The sequence below is a fragment of the Austrofundulus limnaeus genome, unplaced genomic scaffold (assembly GCF_001266775.1).
Source record: "Austrofundulus limnaeus strain Quisiro unplaced genomic scaffold, Austrofundulus_limnaeus-1.0 Scaffold407, whole genome shotgun sequence".
Lineage (NCBI taxonomy): Eukaryota > Metazoa > Chordata > Actinopteri > Cyprinodontiformes > Rivulidae > Austrofundulus > Austrofundulus limnaeus.
This window is the reverse complement of record NW_013952809.1, coordinates 402,092-413,832: the sequence shown is the minus strand read 5'-3', so window position 1 is coordinate 413,832 and position 11,741 is coordinate 402,092. Positions and strand designations below refer to the sequence as shown.

General features: G+C 40.8%; 1 protein-coding gene across 1 annotated transcript in view; it reads left to right on the top strand.

The window, feature by feature from the left end:
- The first annotated feature begins 399 nt into the window (after positions 1-399).
- The window catches only part of nxn (nucleoredoxin), a 71,543-nt gene continuing 60,201 nt past the window's right edge, over positions 400-11,741 (top strand). Inside the window, exon 1 of the mRNA XM_014024091.1 lies at positions 400-1,001. Coding sequence (XP_013879545.1) covers positions 693-1,001 — 309 coding nt within the window. The 5' untranslated portion in view covers positions 400-692. The remainder of the gene's footprint in view (positions 1,002-11,741) is intronic.

The window sequence follows — 11,741 nt, the reverse complement described above, 5'->3', positions numbered from 1 at the left end:
TATATACACACAGTATATATAAACAAGAACAAGTACAAAATATGCAGAAAAAAACAGAAAATAAATTCAGTGTCTTCTTCATTATGACCACAAGATGGCAGCAAATCCTTAAAAGTCTAATTCCAGCCTTCTAGAAATTTGCTGTTTCATATATTTAATTAAACTTAATAAATCATGCAGCTTCTTTAATGTGGCAGAAATAGTGCGTTTTATAAGAGTCTAACACTTAATATGATTTATTTGACGAAAACAGTGTTTGAGGGGTACAAAAAACAACAAACAATGAAGACATTTATTTCGCCTAATTTAATCTACAGGTTTTATTACATAAATAAAATACAAAATTAAATTGGAAGTGTTTTATGATAGATATAAAGTGTTTGCGATGATCAAATAAGCGGTTTGTTGATAATAATAATAAAAAAAGAGCGCAGCCGCTGTTTCAGTCGGGGTGATTAAACGGAGCGCATTCCTACACAGAGAGGAGGCGAACACACACACACACACACTCAAACACACACACACTCAAACACACACACTCAAACACACACAGACACACAGCTGCGCCTCGCGCGGGCTCGAGGCTCACGTAAAAACCTCACACCGGAGGCTCCGCGGCGCGGGGAACGGAGGGAGGGAGGGAAGCTCCGGCTTGGTTTACCTGGAAAAGCAGGGCTTTCCGTGGCGCCGCGATGTCGGAGTTTCTGCTCGGTCTGCTCGGGGAGCGGCTCGTCGACGGCTCCAAAGCCGAGGTGGACGTGCAGTCCCTGGGCGCCGAGCTGTCCCTGGTCGGGCTGTTCTTCGGCTGCAGCCTGAACGGCCCCTGCAGGCAGTTCAGCGGCAGCCTGAGCGACTTCTACGGCCGCTTCAAGAAGGCGTCCGAGCACAAGGACAAGCTGGAGATCGTCTTCGTCTCGTCCGACCAGGACCAGAAACACTGGCAGGACTTTGTGCAGGAGATGCCGTGGCCTGCCTTACCTTTCAAAGACAGACACAAAAAGGTAAGAGGAGGAGGATGAAGAGCAGGGAAATCACAGCTCCTCGTGAGCCTGGAAACACACTGACACCAAAATAATCTCTGAGCACGCTGGATTATAAAAACCTGTCAGTTTAGACAACAAACCTGATGAGATTTAAATTATCTTTACTAAATAACTAACTTAATTAAGTCTTGTTAAATTACTTTATATCTCTTGTATCTAACAACAAAAATATTAAAGCATCAGTTTTTGGTGTAAGTAAAAAAAAATGTGAATTTAACTTAAATAAATCAGATTAAACCTCACATGGGGTTAAGAAATAAACTCAAACTGGATAACTGGACATAAATGAGTCAGAGCGGATCTTTCTGTTTTCTCTTACATAATGATTTTTAATCCAGGGGAGTCATTTCTGTAAACATAAATCATCTGAACATGATAATCCAGTGTTGGTTCTGTCCTGCTGGATCAGTCCAAGGCCCCAGGATCTCCTCATTTCTGCAGCTTTCCCCTCACAGTAAAAGGAGCCAACAAAGTCCTGCAGGGAGGACTCTTTTAATATTTTATTTGTCTTATTATTAAGTAAACATGGTCCTATTATTTTATAGAAATAACGTTAAATTATTTGAATTCTACTAGAGGCAAATGTTAGGAAATATAGTGTATTTTTGTGTTTTTTTTAGTCAGCTTTAATCACCACAATAAAACAACATTTTTCTCATTGATTATTAGACTAGAATAGAATAGAATAGAATAGAATAGAATAGAATAGACTAGAATAGAATAGAATAGAATAGAATAGAATAGAATAGAATAGAATAGAATAGAATAGAATAGAATAGAATAGAATAGAATAGAAACAGCCTTTATTGTCCCAAATTCAGGTGTGGCAGCAGCAGATACATACATCAATCCACAGAAACTGTATATTGCTATGTGACATTACCAACTGTAGCAATAATAATATAATTAAAGATAGTAACAATAAAAATAAACATAGATCAAAATAAACACAGGATTAGAATTATTTTAAAAGAATGCATTCTAAGTTAGAGTTAATATTTATTACCAGCTGCTGGTCTTTTTTCAGTAAATGTTCTGTACGTTATTCTTCAGAGGGCCGTCCCGTTTCTGGCACACGTCTCGTTTAGTTTTGCTGAAGCCAGACCAGACGTAAACAAAGATGCTGTTACATCTGCCTGGGATCAATCAGACGGCAGGTATAAAAATGTCCAAAATGGTAAAAAAAAAAAAATAATAAAACAGATTTATTTAGATCAGGACTGATAGGAGGAGATATTTAAAAACAGTAAATGACAGATGTGTTTTAGCTTTGCTCTTTTTCCGTAAAAATCATGTTTATGATGATGTCATAAATGAAATGAGACAAATCTTTAAATTATTGTTTTTTTATGTTTAGAAGGGATGACTCTTTCTCTGTCTGGCCTGATGTAAAACAGAAAAAAAAAAAACCTCTCTGTGTGTTTTTCTGTCTGGAACATTGTCTTGTAAATTCCTCCTGATTGCCAGTGATGATTTCCGTTGCGCTCCGTAATGAAGTCCAGGTTTGAATGAGGCTCAGCGTGGTGGATGGAGGGGCTTCAGGGGTGGGGTTTGGTCTGGTTGTGTGTGTGTGTTTGTGTGTGTGCTGTGTGGCACGTCCATCAGCCACAGAGCAGCAGATTCTTTCTCTCCCAAACTGCAGGCGGAAAATATGTGTGGCATCAACAGCAGCAGCATTGTTCCTGGTGGTCGGTGCCTTGTGTTGCAGAGAGGTCCAGCAGTCTTTTGTTTTATTTTTTTTATATATTTTATGTTGCAGAGAGCCTGCAGTTTGTGTTTCAGTTTGCATTTTCTTATCTTGACAAACCGAGGAAAAAAGGAACAATATTACTGAACGGCAGTGATGCTTTTATGAAAGCAAAGGCCATAAAGTCTCGTCCCATCTGCTTCCTTTTTTGCAACGTTTTTTTGGCCGAACCACAACCAGAAATCCAAATATTTTCCATCTTACTGCTCCTCACAGATAAGGATTTAGATCTATTTATTCAGGATCTATATTTTTAAAAGTTTTATATTGTTTTAATAAAACGAGTCCTCTAACTATAACGACTCAAACTCCTAAGAATAAATAACCTAATTAATCCTTTCTTGTTGTTTCCACTCATTATTTGCAAAAAAAATTAAGCGACTAATTAAAAATAAACATATAATGACCAGACTAAACAATAATAAAGGTAATTGTTAGTATAATTATTAACTAATATCCTGGGCTTTTATAGAAACAGGAAGTAGATCCTAGAGTCTCCCAAAAGCTCATGGAGCAAAACGTTTGGTTCAAAATGGCGTCCACGTGTTATTCAATTGGTGGCCCGGGGGCCACATTCAACCCGTGGGTCAGCTCAGTCCGGTCCAATGATGAGTTTATTTAAAACAAGACTTGATTTTTAAAAGTATGCGTGAGAACAAACTGTCAGAGAGGTGAGCCTGTTCCATGGATGATCTGTCACAGGGCTCAGTCCGCTGGCCCCTGAGTTCATTTAGAGCAAAACTAGATTTTAAATGGTTAATTAAATTTACGTAATGACAGTGATTGCCAGATGTCTGGGCTGTCAGTAACTGTGGCTTCCTGAACGTTTCAGCTGAATGTCCTGTAAAAAAGAAAAGCACAAAGTTAGAGTCAGTTATGTTGTGCTGTAAATACGACAAAATCGACTTTTCTGACGGGTAAAAATTAATCCGAAGCATTAAAATGAGAATAAAATGTTTGAAGTCACAGCTGAAGTGTTTTCAGGATGGTTTTTTTTTTAGATCTCCGCCTCCCCTCTTTCAAACACTGAGCTTCCTTCCCCCCGCTCTGCTCCTCCTCCCTCCTCAGGCCGCCCTCCTTTGTTTCGCTCTGGCCTCCTGACTGCAGGAAGTCTTAATTATTCTTCATTTGATACAGATGGACAGAAACATCTTGTGCTGTTGAAGCTGAAGCAGGTTATTGCTGCGAGAACTGTTCTGATTTAAGCAGAGTACGATGAGGCATATTGTAAGTTACTGAATTTCAGCTCTTATTTTAGAAACACTGGGATCATCAGTGGCTTAGTCTTAGCGTTTGATTAGTGGAAACATTGTTGTGAAGTGTGAACGATGCTGCTGCTCCTAAAGCCGGGCAGGCCAAGAGGTCAGATCAATACTTCTCATCGGTGCAGCAACATCTCTCTCTCCGTCCCGTCAGCTCACATGCACTTTCTTGTTCAGGTGAAAAGGGGTGACGAGTGTAAATCAATGAATCCTCATCCAGGGAGGAGTGAAAATCAAACTCGACTGAAAGAAGAGGACAGACGCGTTGGAAAGCAGAGGTCGACGTCGCAGCTCTGGCTCCCTGCCAGGGGCTTCAGAGTCGAGCTAAGAACTCGTGTCATCGCTTCGCCGCTGATCTGCTGAAAACCTGACGGCAGGGCGCTCGTTGGGCGGGCGTTCTCCTCGCTCTCCGGTTGATTTCAAGTGTCTTCAAAAAGAAGATGTAACGATTTATCTGCAGGTGGTGATCCTCCGCGCTCGTTCGTCCGTCACGTCTGGTGGGGTTGGATCGTTTCTCTGGACTATTTCGCTCAAATGTTTGCGTCACCATTTCTGTGAAACGTGTAAACATTTAGACTTCACTAAAACATTCTTGGAGGAAAACTTTGGGTTTTGCTGGAATGGGATCTCCTTCATGATCTGATTAGCTAAAGTAACAAAGCTGCTTTTCTATCTTCTTGAACTTGAGGCTTCAGTCTGCTTTCCCCCTTCTGTCTGCCTCTCGTTAACTCGTCTGTCACTGATAGTGATGGGAAGTTTGGCTCTCCTAATCTGCTCCAACTTATCATCTGTAGCCTCATGTTTTAGCTTAACTTAAACCCATTTAGGGTTTTTATAAGAAGTCATCTAATTGCCTAATTTGTTGTATTTGTTCTGTTACAAAAGCTGACATTCGTATTTATGTTTAATATTTTAATTAAACATTTAATTTGTATTAATGGCTCAAGTATGCTGAGCCATTGAGGGGACGAACAGATGGTCCGGTTTGTCCCCGCTCTCTGTTTTCATATAATAGTATGATGCTATATCAGGACTGGTCCTGGAGAGTTTTTATCCTGCATGTTTTATTTTGTTTCTCTGCTTCAACACGCCTGATTCAGTGGCTGAATCATCTCATCATGAAGCTGATTATTCATTCTAATCAGGTGTGTGGAGCAGAGAAACGAGGAATCATGCAGGATAGTGGCTCTCGAGGACGAAGTTTGCCCACCCATGTATCCTCACAAGGCCAGCAAAAGAGAAAAAACTGCAGAGCCGGCTTTGTTTTTAAGGATTTAGTGATATGATCCATATTAGGGCTGCCACGATTAGTCGATTAATCGACGACTAATCAATTATTAAAATAATCGATGACTAATTTAATAATCGATTAATCGTTTTCTTTTTTGTTGTTGTTGTTCTTTACTTTGTTTTTCTCTCCAAACTGCTTTGACACCTTCCACTGCCACATCTGCCTTTCTGTCCTTGACAAACATGCACAGTAGTGATAACTGGGGTAGGCCGTGGACGTCACAAGACATTATACAGACAGGCTCTGGTATCATGGCTACCCAGCAACAGAGCTCAAAAGTGTGGGATCATTTTAAGAAAATGAAAGAGAAACCTGTGCAATATCTGCAGAGCAGAACTTGCCTTCCACTGCAGTTATTTTTAGTTAGCATATAGCTAAAATCTAACGATGGTTATATAATAGCAGCTGCATTCTGGCACGATAAGCGCTATGTTTGATATTCAATTAACGTATGATCCGATTAGTCGACTAATCGAAAAAAATAATCTGTGATTAATCAATTATAAAAATAATCATTTGTGGCAGCTCTAATCTATATCATGATATATGATATATCACAATATATTGCGATACTGTAAGCTAGGCCAGATATTGCCCACCCCCAACGCCAAAAAAAAATCGTAAATGTTCTTTGTGATTTTGGGTTAAATTTTTATATATGATTTTGAGAAATGCATTATTTTATAAAGTTCTTGATGTTTATCCAGATTTTTTTTTATTTTAATTGATGAAGATAAAGTATTTAACTATTTTGTGTTTCAGTTAGCTCAGTTTATTTTTAAGGGCTGGCACCTCAGGAAGAGGACACTTTTTGTTTGAAGAGTGTTTACTTGGGTCCACTTGTATGTATATGTTTTAATGATTCTTGTGAGCCCGTGTGGGCTGGGCACCATGGTGCATGACACATTCGATAATAAAACTACTACTACATGAATAAAATCTGATTAAATTGAGTTTATGTTATGCAATCAGAATAACACTGAACAACAGTGAGAACTGTGTTTTATTTTTCACATTTCTCCTCGCAACATCCATCCATCAAGTCTTGATTAAAAATCGATACAGGGCTTTTCAGAGTCAATACAGTATCAGGAAATGAAATCTCACTAGTATTCAGTTTATACGTTCCTACACCCCTGGACACATCACGAGTCAGGGAGTGAGAGACACAGGTCTGTGGTTATGGTGACCATAATAATCCTCTGGCAGCAGTTTTATCTTTAAGCATCAAAACGCTTTTCTCCTTCATTTAGATTATTACCAAACTTATGTCCATAGCATCGGCACCCTTCAGAGTTTCTTCAGAAATCTTCTAACATTTACCCGATAAGCTGTGGTTGTTGTAATCCCCAACGTTTACAAACTCCTCTTCATCCGGTTCCGCCTGCGAGTGTGAACCGTCCTCACAGGAACCCGTCACCTAGACTCCGGCTGTGAGCGTCTGTCTGCTGCGGTTTGACTCCATTGTTGTGCAGCTGCAGGACCTTGGATTTGAGCACCATGTTCAACAAGAGCTTATCTAAAGAACGTGCCGACAGGGGGTGGGTAGAGATGTAGCTGAGGATTTTGGGATCCTTGCGGTGCCAACTGTCACATCTCACACCACCGAGCTTCAAGTTTCACCGCTCATTGTGACGCCTTTAGAAGGAGCTCCATAAATATTACGAGGGGCGACAGCGGTGGGGTTTTACCAGAGGCTCAAGTTACCTGAGTAAGAGTTTGGAAAAGAGTCACACTGTATCGTGTAAAACTCTTTCCTGCTGGCAACTCGATCTGTTTTCACTTCTGTTATCTACGCCTTGAACGACAACACTCAGCAGACCCAATGAATGGAGCGGTACCCAGGGACTGGGTCGTTCTCTTCTGTTCTCCAGCTGGGTCTGCTGGAGAACGGGCTGAACTTTCCAAAGTGGAGTGACGTTAAAGATAAAGGACAGGGCTGACCACGGTGTCTGCTGAAGCTCTGAACGAGAACCGCAGACGATTCATCCGTAACGAGAGCTCTTGTAACGTACGTCCCGCTGAGATCATCCAAACCAGCACTGGATCAGGTTCATTTCAGATCCTGGTGATGACACAAAAACGGTTCTTAATTTTTCCACTGGGATAGCCGTGGTCGTTACTGCAGCTGATGAAGCGTACATCATCTACTGCTTCATGTCCTTTTTATTTACTGGGTTAGTCCTCCCTTTCTCTGAGCGTTGGAGGGAGAACACTTCATGGATCGGATGTTCGGACCCTCCCCCAGTCGGTCCTTGGGTCTGTAATTGCCCCGCGCCGCATCTCTGCAGCCCTTTCCACCATAATAACAGCATCATCACCCCAGGGGCATCCTGCCATCCAGAGCCGCCTTTTGTTATCTCCCTTAGATTGAATGTTGCCTCTTTGTGATTTCCCAGTCCACCCCCCCATCATCATCATCCTCTTCATCAGGACCGATCATGTTTCTTAAAGTTCAATAGCAGACACGGTGATGGATGTGCACTTTGTACAGTCTGCTTTTGCTGCACATTTCTATCTTTTGTCACAAACACGCAGCAGCATGTCTCCTGCAGGACATTTGTGCCATTTTAGAAATTCGGCTCAGATTTACGAACATTTCTGGCGTGGCAAGTTTCCTCTCAGACGATAACCCTCTTTATTTTCTTTTTGTGTGACCACCACCCTGCTCGGTGGGTGGAAACTTCAACCCACCTGCCCCCCACCCCTTTCTTTCTCTCTCTCTCTCTCTCTGTGGTGTATTCATCCAAGTGTGAGTGCTCCTGCGGCTCCTGTCTGAAAGGAGTCTCACCGTACAAAGAGACCCAGTGTCTCAGCGTGGAGCATGGCACGCTGGCACCAGCCCTGCTGTTTGGACTCGTTTAGCAGTTGCACGATGCAGAGGGAGTTAGGTCGAGCAGCTGGCAAGGCTGTGTTTGTGGCTTCTTTTTTTTTTTGTCACCAGAAAATGTTTGAATTTTGTGCTGATGTGTTTGAATTCTGAGCATTAAAAAGGCCAACTACCAACTGATCACATCCACGTTCACAAAGATGTACAAAGGGAGGATGGGGAGAAGCCCAGGCAAAGCTGGACTGTTTTTAATTTCAAAACTGAATCGTGCTTTTCTTATGGTGCCTGTGACTTACATATTATTCAAATAGAAAACATCTTCATATTCAAGAAACTTGGCATAACACACATGATTTTACCCATTTTGTCTCATATTTTCTTTTGAACTTGGCTCAGCTAAAGTGAAACAGGAAGTGACCTCGAAGGGAAACTCTTTAAGAAAACTTCCATATATGCAGATGTTCCCCTTTGTCATCACTTCCTGTTATTTCACATGTAAATACTGTATATCAACAACAGTTCATTTCAGTGGCGTGAACTTTTTTTTTTTTGCAATATGTTATCAATGTTATCTTTCCAAAAATGCATTCACATTTATTGTAAATATTTAATGTCAACAACACTTTAAGGCTTCTGAAGTGGCTGCAACCTTTAGTGATTAGTTGGCGAACGGCATTAGAGGCAATCTTGTTGATAATGTTCAAAAAGTTTGTGTGACACATTTTCTCTTAAATGGGGAGCATTTATTATGTAAAAGCAACTTTTTTGAGCTCTAAATCATGTTATAATGTCATTCCCTCATCAAACAAACACCCAGAGTGTTGCTTTGACTCATTCATGCATGTTTGATAAATCCTTGGATCTCTTGTTGCAGCCATGTGGAGCTGCCTAAACACTTCATGGTACAAAGCACCGCCTATTTACACAAAGCTCCTCCCTTGAGCTCAGTCTGCACCCAAGCACGCACACACAAACACACACACACAGTGCACCCCTCCCCTGAAGATTTGGTGTGAATGCGTGCTGAAGTGGGAATGTCTGAAACAGTAGGAGGTTTCCTAAAGAGGCAAAGGCCAATTTCAGTGTGTTTAGATTAGCTAGCTTTATTTGATTGTGCTATGAATTGAATAATGTGCATGGAAAATACACAACACCCCCCCCCCCTTTTTTTTAAATACAGTACTCAACTTGTCTGAAACCCATCAAAATATCATTGTGGCATTTCTGAAGAGCGTCAGAGCTGTGGTTTGACGCCTGTATTTGAGCTCTCGACAAAAAACATCTGATAATTATTATTGTTAAACATAGCCCAAATCTGCTCATCTTCATTTCAGAAGTGCACTCAAGTAGATTAAATCATAAACGTGAGGGAGGCTGCCAAGGTGGGTAGAAAGCGAGCCGAGGCAGATAACGCGGATGGAGGCAGACGACGATAAAAGTGCACGTCCAAGATTACTGTTTTGTGAGCTGTTCACATAGGCTGTGATATACTGTACAGTATATACCACAAAAAGTAAGGACATTTATTTGGTAGATTATTTCTTTGTTGTAACAATGCTTCTTGACAATAAGTCTTATATTGTTGGGAAGCCTGTTAATTTCCCTTTTAAATGGTGCAACATTTGTAAGGAACATTTGTGGGATGAGAAGTAGAGCTGAGTATTTGGGTTGCATACATGAAAATTTTGCCAAATCCTCTCTGCCAAACAGCTTTTTTTCCTGTTGCTCTTGAGCTTCTGGTAACACCAGTTTCTGCCTGTCAGTTGCCCGCTATAAGATTCATTGCCAAGAAGCATTGTTAAAACAAAGAACACATGGCTCACTGGTCGCAAACTCACAGAATTCAGTAAAACTGCAACTAAAAAATCTGCAGGTTTTATGCAGTTTTCTTCCAAATTACAGTTTCCAACTCCTCGTCAATGGTCGCTGTCCGATGAGATACCACCTTTAGAGTGGCATTAAGCATCAGGGTTAAAATAATATGCCAGAATCATTGACTAAACAAATAAAATAAAATAAACTCACTATGGATAAATGACTCGAAGGAAGACTGAACACATTAAATGCTGTGAAGTGAGAACAGAGAATGAAGATGGAGGAAAATTTCCGCTGTCTTCTGATGGGTTTTGTTTCTTTCTAAATGCTGCGTGTAGAGAAGCATCCAGACCGCATCTTTTTTTCTTTTCCTAATAAAAAGATGAATATCCTGTAACATGCAGTGTATCTTATTTTATTGCCTGTCACAGTAATGATACTGTGTGTGCTTTTTAATACCATGGGGTGATTTGTGAGCTGGTTAAACATTAATCATGATCCACTCTGCAAGCCTGAAGCTTTCTTGTCTTCCTTATCTAGTTTTTCCAGAACCAAACTGGAAATCTCTTAATGGCACGGATGCACTAATGGCTGAACAATCAGTTAGTCTAAATGATAATTTGAGCTGATTAAATGCTTTTTTATATCACTTGTTTTCGTTACATCTCCAGACGTCGTAATCTCTGAAAATTCTTGTCTCCCTAATGTTGAGTCAGCAGGTTTTAAAGTTTTATTAGTTCCAGAAAAAGCGAAGTAATTATGCGCATCACCAGAGATGCTTCTTGTTGCAGCTCAGCTCCAGATTCCTGTGGAATATATAATCGGCGTCCCCACGAAAGTTGGCACATCGCGTTAAGAGAAAGTGGAGGCAAAATCGAGGGGAGTCCTGTTGAGGCAGATGTCACGGCCCGAGGTCGGCTCATTATTTTTCTATTAACCAAGGAGTGGCTTGGAGTAATTGGCCGATGCACACGGGCTTTCCTTCAGGAGAGCGCGCCTGTATTCAGATTTGTTCATAATTTCAGCTATGAACCAAAAACGTCCAGAATCATCCGCAGCCGGCTTCATTGGCTTCATCGTACGACACTACTGCGAGGACGTCCTCCTCTCATGTCGCGTCCACTCGGAACAAATGAAACTGACGATGATTCAGTTTGCTTATTCGAGTCACATGGTTGTGGAGAATGCATTTGCGGGTTGTTTCTCAGGGTCAGCGGTGGCCAAACTAATCTGGAAAGTAAATAATGATGCTGCGGCGGTGCTCAGAAATTCGCTCACGCTTCTTCGTTATCAGGACTGGGATGTGTTTCCACCTGGTATTAGGGTCAATGCAGAGGTGACTGTTTATTTTACGTTTAGACCCAGTTCCTGAATCTAATTATTGGTTTTAATGACAGGATGTGCAGCAGATTTAAAAATCTTGTAAATTATTTGGCTAACATGAAGTTAGATGTTGCTGAATTTGTTTAATAAGTGTCCACTGGTTGAACATTATAAATATTAAGGACCTTAAAGGGGCAATATTATGTGTTTCTCAGGCATACATTTAAATACTATACCATAATAAAGTATCTATGTCACCTTTAGTTGTTATTAAAATGTTTTTTTATGTTTAAATAGAAAATAAACTTATCTTCTCATCACTTCCTCTTCTAAACGCCTTAAAATTGGCCTCTGTCTCTTTAAGAACCAACTTCCGCTCTGTCCCGCCCATTTCAGCACGGGGGGTTCACACGTGTGTGTGTGTGTGTGT